The 17319-nt window shown below is 32.7% G+C and overlaps 2 protein-coding genes across 2 annotated transcripts; one reads left to right on the forward strand and one right to left on the reverse strand.

The window, feature by feature from the left end:
- Window positions 1-2440: 2440 nt before the first annotated feature.
- LOC142522576 (receptor-like serine/threonine-protein kinase SD1-8) lies at window positions 2441-7433 on the reverse strand. The gene is made up of 7 exons (XM_075626039.1): window positions 6022-7433; window positions 4377-4541; window positions 4101-4285; window positions 3783-3993; window positions 3460-3697; window positions 3028-3178; window positions 2441-2934 (listed from the first exon to the last, which is right to left on the reverse strand). Exons 1-7 carry the CDS (start codon window positions 7289-7291, stop codon window positions 2623-2625), a joined length of 2532 nt encoding a protein of 843 aa, XP_075482154.1. The 5' UTR covers window positions 7292-7433; the 3' UTR covers window positions 2441-2622.
- Window positions 7434-15651: 8218 nt separating this feature from the next.
- Window positions 15652-15990, forward strand: LOC142522046 (calcium-binding protein PBP1-like). The gene has a single exon (XM_075625215.1). It carries the CDS (start codon window positions 15652-15654, stop codon window positions 15988-15990), a length of 339 nt encoding a protein of 112 aa, XP_075481330.1.
- The last annotated feature ends 1329 nt before the right edge of the window (window positions 15991-17319 follow it).

A 17319-nucleotide genomic window follows, 5' to 3' on the forward strand; every position in this document is an offset into this window, starting at 1 on the left:
ATTTTTTTTGAATTAAATGGAAATTTAGTTTGTATCTTATTCTTTAATTTATTTTGTAATTTTCAAAAAGGGAAAAGAATTATACGCCCAATTTCTAAATTGTCTCAGCGGAGAAACGACTTCTTTCTATTTAAATTTATGGGATTACTCATTCATATCTCTTATTTTATTTTGCATTTTTAGATTTATAATAATACTCAGTGGAATATTTTTCCATTTGTATTAGTTAATCTATTCTATTTTATTAAGTTTGAGCACATGATAGTAACTATCCAGGAGGACACCAACTTTTCTTCCAATTTTACCTTTATATGATACTAACATTACACTTTTGTTTTTTGTTATTTTGTTTTTTTTAAAAAAAATTTCAACACACACTTTAATTTTTATTTTTTTTCAACAATTCAAATATCAATTTAGTCACTCCATAAATTTTCAAATTATAATTTAGTCCATCGATAATAATAAAAAAAATTGTACACATATGCCGCGCGTGTGCAGAGTTACTAGTATAAAATAATGTATATGAGATTTTATTATCAAAAGACGTGAATCTAGTGAATAAATGAAAATATATAAAGATTATTGCAAAGACTGTGCATGTAAATCTATCCCTTATTCTATTAATACGACACTATAATACACAATCTCCATTGTTGCATAAATTTATCACGTTGACTGCATGCGATGAGAAATAGTCTGTTAACGAAAAATATATTTAGTTATTAAAACAAATTATTTACATTTTGTTGAAGATTTGAATTTTTATGGCTTGTATTAGAAAGCGGACAAGGATTGTTGTAGTTAGTCGTCCGTATTAATAATATACGTATAGAATGACCTAATGTGTCTTTCAGATTCTGATATTTCAATTGAAATCCAGATAAATGACATTTTCCGTAGAAATATTATTCTTGCTTATTTCGACGATCCGCAATACAGAAGAAGTAGTTCGGACTCTTTTACATCCTATCGATGATAGATTTGAAATTAATCGTTTGGCACGGTAGTTGGTGCAATTAAATTCCCTGCTTTTTTTTTTTCCTTTTCCGAATTTTGAATTGTTTTTTATGATGTAGAAACTCGAAGTCGTTATCTTTCATATGTACTTGGTGAACCCTCAAAATAACACAATAACCTGCAAACCACAATAACCAGGTGAACTGTAGGTGGCATGTACGACATGCTCACCTTAGAAGGTGTAGACACGTGGAATCGAACATTTGATTAACTGGTGAAACGCTCACCAACTCTATTCGTTCGTAGTCCTCTTCTTGGATTTTGAATTGCTTTTCTTACATGCATTTATTCAATGAATCATCTTTCTAGATTTCGATAACCTTTAAAAACTTACTGACTTTCACCAAATTGGGAGTGTATCTTCGGATCGTTAAAATAATGTAAATAATTGTATTTGAAGTATGAACGTCGAATGGGTCGGTTTGGACCGGAGACCCTGTTTACTTGCCCGAAACAGTGCCGATCTAGGTACGGTAACCTGAAAGGTCCAAGTATTTAGCGGGCCTTCTTAGACCCAGAGGTAAAATATTTAGAATAATGTTCTAACCTGCTAATATAGGAAAACATATATATAAATCCACAGAGAAACAATAAATAATAAAAATTGTTAGGAATATTGCTTGACAGATGTACGTTAATATGACAACAGTAATATAGGATTATGAATTTGTGTTTTATCAGAATCAAGTGTTGTGTCAAATGTTACAACATTTAAAACAACATTCAACGGAATATTAAAGTTTGTAACAAAAATTCACTTTAAATAAATAGATGGACAAGATTAAATTTGCACAAGTATTTATAATGTGCGGTGGCTCAGGGTAAAAATTAATCACTAGAAAACCAAATCGTTTACAAATACATATCACTAGTGATTTTCACAAAAATCAATTTCCTCAACAAGTTGAGAAAATAAACGCTTTCTAAAACAAATAACCAGAATAAAAACTTAATCAAGAAAGCAAAAACGTGATGCCAAAAGAGGAGCGACGAAAACAATCTTCAGCCAACTTCGTTACAGATGTTGTCTGTAGATGTCCCCAACATTCAAGACAACACGTGTGACGACAATCTTCAAAGCAGCAACAACGTTGATAATATCTTTCTCTGAAATTCCACGACGTGCGAAAGTGTGTGTATTTTTAATCTTAATGAAGAAGCCGAGAGAGGACCTATTTCATAAGAAATGTAAGAGTTTAATTAGAAATAAACTCTATTTAAACATTGATATCATATCATCATTATAAATATCATATCTAGAATATATTTATATAATTATCTCATTATCTAGAAAGACAAAATCTCACAAGATATTATATGAAATCAACTCAAAAAAATAATTTTAAGGAAATAATTTAAATCTAAGGAATTATATCAATTAATTTCGGAAACATTATTTCCCTTCAAAAATATTATAAACTTTTTAAATACGAGTAAGATATTCAAAATTCTTTGAATGAATCTGGAAAAGAATGTCAACTTTAAAAACTATGAAACCAAAAGGACCCAAAAAAAGAAAAAAAAAATAGAAATATAAACATAAAAATTCTTGGAAATATACAGAGTTAGATACACCAGCAGAGTCATTCTTTGATCAATTTACTATCGGCCATCCATCATTGTAACAGTAACTTGGTTTACTGTGCATGATTCCTCTTGTTTTCCCGAAGATGAATCCGTTTCAAGTGGCCGTCTTCCGAGGCAAAACCCGGGATTCTTAGGCTGTGGCATTGATGCAGCTTCACTGCTCAACATCAAAACAACTGTCGACATATTCGGTCTATCTTCTGCGTGTTCTTGTACACACAACAATCCTACCTGTATGCATCTCGTTACTTCACTTGCTGGATATGATCTACCAGAATCTGAGTCTATTAGCTCCAAAGCTCTTCCTTCCCTGTATAATCCCCATGCCTGTGGAATTCAATTTTAGTTTTTTTAGATGGGATATTAATTTGTTTTTAAACAATAAAATTTAGATAAAAGATGGTGTTTCCTTGCACTTACATAGGCCAGGAGATTAAGGTGATTATTTGTTTGATAGAATCCACGGTTCTTCTTCCCGCTCACGATCTCTAAGACTAGCACCCCGAAGCTGAAAACATCAGATTTCACAGAGAAGAGGCCATCCATTGCGTATTCGGGGGCCATGTAACCACTGCAAAAGATACTGAAGTGAGTGACCATATAATACTTGTGTGTATATATATCCCAAATGAGTTTGAGAGTAATGATTGATAATATTTTAAGGCTATATCATGGACTCCTTAGCAATTCAGAATAATCATTTTCGCAAAATAGGATTGATATGAATCACTCATTGGCAAAACCCATTTTGCAGATTCTTGTTGTGCGAACCCATGGGATTCAGACCTGAGAGTGACGCTTGGTGGTGATTATAGTATGTAGGTTCCGTTTAACAGTTTGTTTGGTGCTTACTATGTTCCTACAACTTTTTTTGTGTTTGCTTCGGTCTGATCCCCTCCAAAGATTCTTGCCATTCCGAAATCTGATATTTTCGGATTCATGTCTTTATCGAGGAGAATGTTGCTTGCTTTGAGATCTCTGTGGATGATTCGAAATCTTGAATCTTGGTGGAGATAGAGAAGCCCTCGTGCAACCCCACATATGATGTTGAACCTCCTTGGCCAGTCTAGCAATGGACTTTTATTTTTCTCTGATAGAAAAGGTGATCACACTTGAGTCAGCAAATACTGAAAGATAATATTCTATAATGGGTCGAAGAGTCGAAGAGTTCTTACTAAATAGAATGGAATCGAGGCTTTTGTTTTCCATGTACTCGTAGATCAAAATCTTCTCTTCCATTTCGATACAGAAACCAAGTAAACGAACAAGATTTCTATGTTGGAGTCTAGCAATCAACTTAACCTCATTCTTGAACTCCTCTATTCCTTGGCCAGAACTTTTGGAGAGCCTCTTCACTGCAATGTCTAGGCCTTCCACCAGCTTAGCCTGAATCCACATATATCTCAGATTTTCATTTTAGGAAGTCAATAGAACTACCTGGCCTAGTTTATTGCTACCAAATCGTATGAGCACGGATTTTGAGAGAACTTTACCCTGTAGACGCTACCAAAACCGCCTTGTCCCAGTTTATTCGCCTCAGAAAAATTTTTTGTAGCAGCAACGATGGTGTCTAAGTTAAATATCGGTAATTCTAGCTCGTCTGCTGCAGTTTCTTTCGAGTAATCCTTTTTGCTAGGTATAGTTGGTGAACTCGTCAGAAAATCTTGACTTCTAGGAACTGTATTTGGTATAAAGAAAAAGTGTTCATATGCATTCATATTGATATTTGTATTTACACAGAACGCGAACAACTCGGCATATTTCCTTACCTCTGTACTCTAACATGTTTCCTTGTGAAGTTTTTGACTTCCCCTTCTTCCACCAGAAGAAGATGGCAAGTGACACGAGCAAAATTCCAATGCCGATGGTAACTCCAGCAATCTCGAGAGTTCGTTTCTTGTTCGAGCTGTTTCCATGCCCTAATGCTACTGGTTCTGAAAGAAAAAAACACACAGCAAGAAAGAGAGAAATATGATACGACACTTCAATAAGCAATGGTGAATAGTTTTTCATTACATGTTCTACTTTTCTGCTCTTAGAAAACAACAGCTTAAGAATTTGCAAAATTGAACTAATGTTTTCAGCACCCGTTCATGTATCCTATCCAACAGCAACAGTTTTATTAACGTAAGGGAAAAGCAGGAGAGATCCTCTCTTTCAAACAAGATATTTATCCAAGATAGCATGTAAAGACTGCAGACCATCCAAAGAAAAGGACCAACAATATGAAAGCTCAAACTCAAAAAAAGCAGTAGATGAATAACACTTCCTAACTTATGTCACCTCACAATTGCTCGTGTTTCTAATATATAATCGTAACATTGTTCAATCGTTGAGAAGGCAAAATCAAAGATACTCGGCAGTGTTAACTTCTAAATAGGCCATCAACTTTAGAACATATGACCAAAATGAGAGCTCGTAGCGCATTTCAAACTAAGTCTCAATCCAACAAACATTGCTCATCTTGATAGTTGATACCATTGGCATGGTCAACCAGAGTCTAAAACTCACATTTCTATAATAACTCAACCCACCACGGACCTCCATCAGGAGCGCAGCCGACTCAATACCCTTGCCAACCTACACTTACATGACAAAATTTACAAAGATTTTTCCTTTATGAGGTTCTAGCAAAAAACATAGAATGTGATATTATGTAGGGAATCTTTGGAATGGGTAGCTCCAAGAAATATCATTCATTGTCATATATAGGGTTGACCCCTGACTCTATGATCAGTTGCTTAATGGTGTGGACGTGTAGTCCCTTTGAGGACTCAACCTGTCAATAAACTAGGCTAGGTGGGTGGCTTTTGGTTTAGACCAAAACATTCACCCAAATATTTGTGTTGTGGGTAGAAACTAAGGCCGCCCACAATTAATACCAGTGCATAAATTTATATTAATTAATTTCTCAAATAATATACAGCCGAACGTGATCCATCTGACTTCAGAATTCTGAAATTCACCTAACAGAATTTTTTTTTTCGATTAAACAACATATCAACGCCGAGTTGTCCAGTTGACTTAGCCCGATATATCTTCCGATTACCAGAATGTGGAAAAAATGTCTTTCAAAATTATACCAGCTCGTTATGACAATATTTAAAATAAATTAAGGTTTTTTTAAAAAGAAAAACACATAAAATAATTCAATATCCTCCCCACCTACTCTGATTTTATAATTAATGAAGTAGATTACTATTATAAACAAAAGTTGAATAAGTATTATTAATATAAATAACCTTTAGAAAAAGGGATAGGAGAATTAATTAATATAAAAGTGTTAAGTGGTTGATAATTTGAGAAATATGCAAAACGATTACTGATATAATTAGTCGATTAAATTAACTGAGAGAGAGTGTATTTGTTTTTTCGAATAAAAAAAACAGAGTAAAAAATGAAAACTTTGGTTACCTAAGTCAGAAGCAGCCACCCGAACATAGAAACTCTGGCCGCCTTCCGCCGCCGTATATTGCCTCATATCGTACAAGCTCGTCGCCCATATGGCGCAGCCGGAGCCACCGTTTGTAATGTTAGAATTCGAATAAGCCTGACACGAACAATTATTCTTGCACAATTGCTGGCACTGATCCAAATTCATCGATGGATCCACAAACGTAGTCCCGCTATCAGGAAGCTTCATGTTATTCAACGTCAAGAATCCATCGTTTTTACAGTTCAAATCGGAGAGCCGAACACATCCTTCAGACCCATCCCTCAGATTCCATGCCTGAGGATTCTTAGGCTTGAACCCTTTAATGCACTTGCATATAGGTGACATATTTGGATCACAGATTCCGTAAATGCCGCATTCTTTGTACTCATCGCATTGATCCTTCGGGGCGTACCAGAATAAATTCCAGATTTTGCTGGTCGGGATCCAGGTGAAGCGCTGCAGGGCGCCGGAATGATTTACTGTCAATCTTGAGTAAACTGATTTGTTATGTAATTCGAAGGAATAGTACACTTCATCTGGATTCATCTTGAATAGAAAAGAGACGATTGCACTAGGTTTCATTTCCGGGACCCCGCTGAATCCAATCCCATTCCAGGGCCCGCTCCGGTAATCAATTACATCTTTGTGCGTCAGGTATATTTCCGGGAACCCATAGATGTCCAGCTTGAAACTGTAGTCTCCTACAGACGGATCATCGGCGCTTTTCCAAGAATTGATGTATCGATTCAGCCCTGTTTTCGAGTCCCAGCCGAGTTTCATGCCCGGTAACAAAGTGTCCGTCGGTTGATCGAAGCTCTGCCAGAGGTAATTCTCAGGGTTCGCATCATTTTCCAGGCGAAGAACAAGATTCCCTGAATCTAGCAATTCTGCAACCGTGTTCCCCCCTGAGGAATAATTCGCTGACCACGCCAACTTCCCTGAATCGTCCACGAGAACCAGACCTCCATCACCGGCACTGATTTTCAAAACTCCCGATGAATTTGTGAGAGGTACATCTCTGTTAGCAACCCATACGAATGTTTGCACTTCAATGTTCTTGTACCAGATTCCGATGTACCAGTTGTTGGATCTACCTGGACTGAAGAAACCCAGCTCGAATTCTCCAGTGGGGGAGACCAAGACTTGGTCTTTAGTTAGAAATCGGGTTGTGGTTATCAGATTAACTGATCCAGTGAGAAAAGGGAAGAAAATGAATGAAAGCAAGAGGTGCCGAGTTGTGTTTCTCATTTTTCAGGCAGGGGGTTTAGGCGCCATACACTTTGGACATCCTCTTCGTGGTGGTCGGAGGAGACAGCAAACTTCAATTAACGAACCTAATTTTATTGAATACCATTTACTTCATTTGTTTTTCTCCCAACATGTCTTAATGATACGAACGAACCTCACGATTCTCGACTGTGTGTGTTATTATTTAGTTTGTTAAGTTAGATTCAGATTTAAAAAAAATTACCATTTTTTATTCCATTTTTCACTTTAATAAAAAGACAACCATCATTTTAAATACGAACTTAGAAACTATCTAGCTTTTGAAAATCGTCCGCGTGTAAATGTTTCAAATCCGATGTCCACGTCCACGCAAGCAGTGTTATATAATCGGCAAAAACTTGTATGAGACGATCTCATTAATCGTATTTTATGATACATATATCTTATTTGAGTCATCCACGAAAAAGTATTGCTTTTTATTAAGAGTAATACTTTTTAATGTGAATATCGGTAGAGTTGACCCGTCTCACGGATAAAGATTCAAGAGACATACTATATATAAGAGCTTCTGTCACAATTATTTCATATTTGTTATCGAGAAAACGAAAACGAAATCAAATTACTATAAAAATCTTTTATAAGTTATTATAAATTATTTTCAATTTATTTCAATCAAGGTGAGACAACAATAACACAACCGCCAACTTTCGGTACGCGACATCTTTGTAGCTCATATAAGTTTAAGAAATGACTTTTATACACAATATTTTTTTTATATGTGTGAAACTTATTTCTCGGTGTTCCTGCTAATGATCATATCTAATATCATTTCATCACACTCTGAGCCTACGCATGTGCAACACAACTGTACAGTGGATCCATATAGCAACAACTTCGTATATATTCTTACAAAAATTGTTAACTCGAGTTACAAAAATTTATCATAAATCATTATAATTATTTCAAACTTCTCATTTTAATAAATGTCAAACTAGAGTATCACAAAAATGTAAAAAGCATTAATTATTTTTATGTAAAAAATTAATTATTTAAAATACAATATTTTATTTTACATTTATATTTGATAATTTATTTAATCCAACGTTGATCAGGATAAGTTGAGGACTTTTAACTTTGAATCTTATACTTCAAATCCCACTCAATATATGATTTAAATATAAATAAACTTGTCTTTATGAAGTATGTCATTTTCCTCTCTACCAAATTAATTAGTGAGGTCAGAACCATTAATTAACAAAGAAGTTGTGGGTTTGACATTTGCTACAACATTACAAGGAATTAGACGAGGCTTTATTTTCACATGTATAAAATAATATTGTTCAAGTCATGGAACGCATTTTCGAGTCTTTATTATTATTATAATTTGTCGTTGTTGAATAATTGTGACGGTTTAAAATATTTGACACATTATTAACAAAAGCTATAATTTTTTTTAAAGCGACAAGCGTTCGGTTCAACCAAGATCATGTGTTCGATTCCTACTGATTGCAAGGAGTGTAAATATTAGGAGTGAGATTGTTGAGGTGCAATAATTGCCTATACTAGTAGAACAATCAAATCGCGATGTTTAGGCTGTTATACTATTTAAAATATTTGATTTACACAATTATCATCTATTATAGATTTAGTAAAGCGACAAGTTGTCACTCCTCCATCATTTTACATTAAGATTGTTTAAATATACCTACCCAAATTGACATTTGAAAATTGATCGAGATATTGCTATTATTTAAATCCCGACATCCAATTTTCTATTTGTCCATACGATGACTCCGTCTACTGTATATTTCACATTAAGAGACCAAAGTATTGGAAAATACACAACTTTCTTAATTAATTTATAATCAGTTTGAAAACTTCAAATCTAACAATTTATTTTTATTTTATTTTTTGAAAATTAAAAATTCATAACATTAAGTAGGTAAATCCCGAGTTACAATACAAGAAAGCCAAGATGGAATATTTCCATCTAGCCAAATTACATTGGAAAAGCTATTGAATGCTCTATGAGCAAGAAAGTGTGCCACAGTATTGGCAGAACGATGCATGTGTTTGATCGACACAAAATGATTAACTAGGAACATCGAATTAACTTCAAGAGTCAAGACACCCAAAGGGCCAGTGTCCAGGTCTGGGTTGAGAACTACTCGAACCGCCTCCTTGGAGTCAGAATAGATACAAACAGAAGAAACTCCCACCTGTAGACAAAGATTCATACCACAACGAATAGCCAAAATTTCAGCTGCAAGGAAACTACCTGGATTACATATGATAAGAGCATGGGCACCTATTGTTACTCCTCGTGAATCTCTAATTATCGCTCCAACACTGAATTTATTACGCCTGATATCAACCCCGCATCAACATCTAGTCGAAATAAGTTAGGGAGAGGCGGCTTCCATAAATGATCTGCTGAGATTTGTGAAGCACTCACTGATATAGCACACTTTAATCTAGAGTTGCGAACCGAATCTAGAAATGCATAAACCCAATCCACTCTAAATTTCATGCTCTTACCCTCGGCATCGTGCTTACGAATACAAGTTTCACGCCAAATCACCCAGCAAAGTGTCACAAACAATTCGAATTCCTCCTGGTTAAAGCTCTTTGACACATATAAAGCACAATCAAGAAAGGAAGCATCACGATGTTTTTTCAGACAATACCAAAATGAAGTATTTTTCCAAGCATCCTTAATAGCCAAACAGAAAAGAAGACAATGACTAGTAGATGCATAATGAAAATTGCACAGCGAGCATGACCCATGGGTTGGAATATGATGAAAGAGCAAATTAACCTCAGTCGGAATAATGTCTCTGGAAGCTTTCCACATAAATATACGAACTTTCGGTGGTAATCTGAGTTTCCAAATCTTCCGCCACCAAGTGCCAAGAGGCTGCCGAGAATTAAAAGGTGGAGTTTCCCAGCTTCCAGTCTCCAAATGGTACCCATCTTTAACCGAATATTTTCCATTCTTGCTCCCAAACCAAAATCGTATATCATCACAGCCCTGTCGGTGAAGCAGAATATTGAGGATAGCATCAATCTCATGTATAGGAAAGCATTGCCTAACCATAGACTCGTTCCATGTCCCCGTTCCAGAAATAAAGTGCGACACTCGAAGTTGATTGTCTCTAGAATGATGTAAACTGCTATGAAAGGATGGAATCGTCGGGATCCAAGGGTCTGCAAATGCCCGAATACTCTGACCATTCCCTACTCGCCAATACAACCCCCTCTGAATAATTTCTCTACTCCACAACATTACTTGAGTTCCAAATCTTCATATCAAATCTCCTTTAATACTTCAATGGTTTTTTCTTGGTGCTTATTTATTTGCATCCTTTTCTAAACATATATATACTAACAACATCCGAAGCACTCGTGTTGATATTGTAATGAAATTTTAAATATCATTATATATGAATAATAATAATTTTTTAATGAAATATTACATTTAATCATTATAATTTACAAAATGAACAAAACATGAAGTAAAATATTATATTTTGTAATAATAGGAATAACATGTTAATCTTGATATATATTTGCCCAATGTGTGCGTTTGTGTGTTTGAAGCAGCTTATTGTTTTTTATTTTTAATATTTTTAAAATGTATTCACTATGTTGTCTATCTAATAGTTAAATTGAATTGATTACATAAAATAATTTTCAATATTAATTAATTTGTTAATATTATGATGCATAATATTAAAGTTTTACAGTTTTTTTTTCAATCATCCATTTAAAATATTAGGTTTTTTTATTTTTATACCAAATAAAATAATAATTTCTAATTAATATGAGATTTTATCAAAATTAAAAATAAATAACGGTCTAAAAATTATGTTTAAAAAGTGTTAATTTTTATGGTGGAACTAAAAAAAATTATTAACAATGGGTTTGGATGTATAAAAATTGGGATTTGAAATTAGAATTAGAATTATAATTGAAATTTGATTTCGTATCAATGGACTTGGAATTTCATTTCGATTTTGTCAATGGTTTAAAATGTGATTTGGAATTTGATTTAACAATTAAAAATAATATTTTTTATATTTAAAAATTTATATTTCTTATTTTTAAAATTCTTTTTTATCAATAATGTTTATATAAATATTGTTGGGTTAAGCATGTGTTAGTAAGAGTAGTACTAGGTGAGTAAGCCATAAAAGAGTGACGCGAGATCTTAACGAGTAATGTTGACTATGTTGGGGATAGATATCTATGTAAGTGCACTATGCGTTGTTATAAGTATAAAAAAAATAAAGTCAAGTTGGCTAAGGACTATAGTTTTTGGTCTAGTGATAAGCGATTATTCTTAATAATTAGTATCAGAGTAAGGACATGAGTTCGAATCTCTCGAAAAAATGTTTCTATACTTCTTGGGGGAAAATTGTTGGGTTAAACATGCATATGTGATAGTATTACTGGGATGGGTGACCTCCTGACTCTTAAGAAGTTCTTGTGTGTAAAGATGCCGACGTTGCGCCGCTTGATCAGGTTGTCTAGATGGACCGTTAATGAGTAATAATGTCTCTGCTAAATACAAAGTCTGCTGTAGAAAATGATAAGACCAATCTCTAAGAGATGTGAAACAGTACCAGCAGATAGACAGACGTCACCTCTCCGGACTCATAGCCTAACTGCCCCAACCCGTTGGTACTCAAGTAGGTACATTCTGCGCTTCCACGAATATAAGAAAATAAAATTACATCTTGACTGTGAGACCCTGGAATTCCAGCAGTAGCACAGCAGCAGCAGCAGCTAGCATATTTCAGTAGAAGCTATCAATTTCAGCAGCAACTCATATTTCAGAAGATGGTATTTTCCAGCAGACAAAATCCAGCAGCAGAAGAGTTTAGTAGCGAGATTCCAGTAGATAGCTATTGGTTCTGCTCAGTACTGATAACTGAAGCATTTAACATGGAATAAAGGCTGTTAATGACAGATTATGGTCATTAATTGGAAGACTAACAGTCAGATTTTTGGCCTATAAATAGCACCATCAATCCCTGAAATTGATGTTACCAAAACCTTGAGTTATCACTTGAAATTAGAGCTAAAAGAGTGCATATTTCAAAGCTGTAAAATTCAGTAGCGAGGCAACCAGATTCTAGAAGACTGCAATCGAAATATTTAGCAAATTACTGTAAGTGGGCTTATATATAAATATCTTGAAATCCGTTTGATAATTCTGTTTTAAAATTCAGTTTCTGTATGTTTGATTTCTGATATATGATTTTAAAGTACTGAAACTCCCTAGTGAACTAATGGTAGGAATATATATTCTGAACATTTCTGAATTCTGATTCTGATTCTGGCCTCACCCCTTAGAGGAGAGAACATATAGGGGACTGATATTAGTTTAGCCATGAAATTCACTAACGTGCTCAGTGCTTACTAATTCTGATTTCTGTTATGAAACCTGTAAATTCTGAATTTTGATTTCTGTTCTGAAAATACGAGTTTTCTGTATATTATTGTATTACTGTTTCTGTTGAAAACGATTTCGAAACCTGGGAGTTATTCCCGCCCCTGCTTACTGAGTGAAAATCATATCACTCACCCACCAAACCCATCTCAGACAAGAACGAGGAAGAAAAGTTAGAAGAAAAGAGCAGATTCAATTTTGGGGCTGGTGATGAAGATTGTTGTTCTCAGTTCTGATTCATATTTTAAATTCTGCTGCATCTGTTCCGACATTGTATTTCTGGTTTTACATTTCCGCTGTAAAACATTATTAATTGAGTTGTATCATACATTGAATATTCAGTATTATGAATAAAAGACTGCTTTCTGAATTCTGTACTTCTGAGGCTTGTTGTTTTCGAATGTGAATTTGAGAGCAGCGCCGGTGTCAACCAACCCCCGTCTCAGGGCGTGATATTGACTAACAGTTGTAGCTTTTGATATAGTGATAGGCGATTGATTCTAGCAAATTCTTATATATATATATATATATATATATATATAACACAAATTATTTTAACATATAAAATATTTTTTATTAAATATGTATTTTAAGAAATGAACAAATATAAATTTACTTAACCTGGAAATTAAAATAAAGGTACCAAAATTTGATAAATTAGGTTTTTAGTATTAAAAATAATGAAGTTTTTTAAGAGAAATAAATATTTATAGAAATATTTAAATAAAAAAATAAATTTTACTTGATTTTTTTAAGTGATTTTTTTCTTAAAAAAATTAATTTAATAGTGTTAGTTGATAATATAGATTTTGGATAAATGTTATTCGATAAAAAATTTACAAGTAAATCATATAAATTTAATTGTAAAAATATTTTATTCTTTATAAAACTCAAATCTCATAAAATTCTACCAAATTTTATAAAAATTTCACTTAGTTAGATGAAATTCTATCAAATATCAATCTTATTTTGAAATTTTATTTTTTTCAAACATTAATATAGTATTTAAAATTCCAAATCCCACCGAATTTCATCCCATTTCTTACGGTCAAACACACTATAAGGGTAATTTTATCTATTTTTTATGCAAAACCTAAAAAGAAAATATATTTAATAAATTCTTTCAAGCCTTACACAAAAATGGTGAACAAACCACACAGTTTAAGGCCCAAATCAGGTGGACGTACATATCGAATTCAACCCGAGTCGAGAATTGGGCCATTTCTTATCTTTTGATTTTAACTTTTTCTAAAAATATATATAAATATTGTCATAAAATAATATTAACATATCTCCTGTTTCGAACATTACTCAGATTAGGGCTTTGATTAGGTCTCCTTGCAATGCACGGACAGATTACATTATGGATTATTTCTTGCTAAAATAAAATATTTATCTCAAATATGTATCTAACGTCTCAAAATTATGGGGATATACGGAAAGTCACATATATCCACGCCACGATATATAATATCATCCACTTTGAGCCTAAACTTTCATGAATTTGTTTTTGAATTTATATATTTTCATTCTATTAACCCATACATTAATTAAATATAACTAAAACAGTATTTTTATAATTTTGATTTAATTTAACTAAGTTTACATGATTATATTAAATTCTTATGCTTTAAATAAATTTTTAATTATTCAACTATTTTATAAAAATCAGTATTAATTTTGTTTTCCAATAAATTAAGATATTTTTGGAGAAAAAATTATCGTTTTCAAGTCAGAAAATTTTGGAAATAAAGATTAGTTTTCGGTTACAAAATATTATAATGGATGTGTTTTTACTCTTTTAGATGAAATATTTAATTTTTGCACAATAAATGTCTAGGCAAAAACTTGTGTGGCACTGTCTCACGGGTCGTATTTTGTGAGACGGATATCTTATTTGGGTCACCCACGAAAAAGTATTACTTTTTATGCTAAGAGTATTACTTTTTATTGTGAATATCGGTAGGGTTGACCCGTCTCACATATAAAGACTCGTGAGACCGTTCACAAGAGACCTACTCAATTGTCTAAGTGGGTGTTCCTTAATTGGAAGCATTCGTAACTTCACTTCACACATAATTCAATAATAATAAAAAAAGAATTATATAAAATTTGTTATTTTTTATTATGGAACACGTGAGAACTAGCCGTCATTACTTTTCGATGTGTAGCCGTCATTATTTTTCGATGTGCACTGGTTAAACTTTTGGATAACACATAATCAAATAAACTTCACTAGATAAATTTCTTACGCCGGAAGTTTCTTGCAGCATTAATCCATATTGTTCCTATATACAACATAATTTTTCCAACAACAATAAAATATATATAATTAACTATTGACAAATTTCTTCCATAATTAATGTTTCCAGGAATAAGTTGTTTGAAACGAAGAATAAAGGAAATGGTTCTCATGATACCTGTGAATTGGGTTATGTACTGTACATTCCCTGTAATTTCCAGGAAATTACAGAATACCCACTCCGTCGAACTCTTAACCGACAATGACACACACAAAAGGTTCAAAAGTAAATGTTTGTCAAACTTTATCTTTTTTGGAAAAACAATATTCGAGAAAGTTATTTAAATATATTTGAAAAATTCATTTTTTTAAAAAAAAAATTGACCAAATTTTCTTCATCTTTCGATCCAAAACCAATAATAGTTTTTATGACTTATGTAAGTTTTAAAAATGATATTTTTTTTAACGCAAAATATTAGGATAATTGTAGAAAGTTCATTGCCAGAATCAGACGGAAACTTATTAGGCATCTCTATCTGCTTCCACTCTTTCCTCACGAAATTTCGCTAGCTCCTCAGAAGTTAATTGCTTCCCCATTACGATACACTGCAGCTAGGCCTAAGCACTATATATATGTATGTATGTATGCATCATTTCTCATCCAAGGCATATATGATTAATGAAATGGCTAAAAGAAACAAAAACAATAACGTCGTGGTGTTCGAGGATTTCTTTCCTTCGATGGTGGAGAAACTGGGAGCTGAGGGGTTCGTGAATGAGCTCTGCAATGGGTTCCGCCTGCTGATGGACAGCGAGAAGGGAGTGATCACATTCGAAAGTTTGAAAAGGAATTCATCGGTTTTGGGTCTGCAGAGTATGAGCGACGAAGAAGTGAGGAGTATGTTGAGAGAAGGAGATTTGGATGGAGACGGGAACCTCAATCAGATGGAGTTTTGTGTTTTGATGTTCAGATTGAGTCCTCATCTCATGAATCGGGCAAGAGCGTCTAATATCATTTTTTAATGACGATGTTATTTCTTCATCGTATCTATATCTATATCTATATATCTGCGGATTTAATGAGGCATATGTAATTTATTGTCATGCAAAATTATTATGAAAAATTTAGTATACAAATAATATATTTGAAATGAGAAACTGTTGCATGAGAATTGTAAGGTCTCAAACTGCTAAATATCGAAATCTGACTTCTGAACTTTATAATTTTAATTCTAATATAATTATCTGAAATTGTAAATTCATAAATCAACAATAGATAAAACATCTTTAAAATAAAATAAAAAAATATATTTTATTCATGATGAATGCCAAAAAAAAAAAGGTGATGGTATATAAATTCACATTCTAATATATTATTTATATAATACAAAACAGTAAAACAATTTATTAAGAAACAGGTTTGGCGACTTTTTCTTTGATTGAGTGGTGACGTCACAAGAACATATGACTCATTCATTCACGAGGCCAATCTCGAACTATATATGGGACAAGAAGTATGCAGTGTGAAGATGTATTTATTAAAATACATTTCATAAACTAAAAATTTGTATATCTTATGAGTTTTTTTTCCCAATGGAATACAAAATCATCAAAATAGTATTTTAGAAAGTTATAGAAAAAACTTTTGAACTAACCAAAACAACATAAAAGAAGAAAAATATTTTATGCGATGTTTCTTGATATGTAAGCCATCCTCAGGCTAGGGTGGGCTCCGGCCCCATCTATTTTTTTTCAAAAAAAAATTAGTATTTTTAAATTTTAATTTTTTTCATCTTATATTAAAAATAGAACAAATGTTTTATCAATTTTATTTTTTATTTTTTCAGTCTCATGTTTAAAAATTAAAAATAAAACAACTCTGACAAATCATAATTCATTACTGTGTATTGATTGGTTTATTGTTGTATGTTATGAAATTATGCAACATTGAGATAAAAATTCAACGACTCTAAAATTATATTGAATATTTAGTTGTCATTATTCGAGTTGCAATAATACTGTCTCATGATGTATATGAATTTTGGAGTTTGAATTTTTACCCTAAAATCTATTGTTGCAGATTTGGAATAATAATCAATTGGTTGAAATATTTGATGATTGGTTGAAATATTTGATGATTATTGATGTACAATTATTATTGGGCTTGTTTTGTGATTTTTCTATTTATAATAACCGAAAATTGAATAAGTATGAAATTTGAAAAATAATTCTTTGTTATAAAATTTTGGGAATATTGAATTTTTTTAGTTAAGTAACACAGAGAATGAAGAAAATAAAAGCTGTTAAGTTATTTTTAAACTAAAAGAGCATATATTAACAAATAACGAGAAA

The sequence above is a fragment of the Primulina tabacum genome, chromosome 13, assembly GCF_025594145.1.
Source record: "Primulina tabacum isolate GXHZ01 chromosome 13, ASM2559414v2, whole genome shotgun sequence".
Classification (NCBI taxonomy): Eukaryota; Viridiplantae; Streptophyta; class Magnoliopsida; order Lamiales; family Gesneriaceae; genus Primulina; species Primulina tabacum.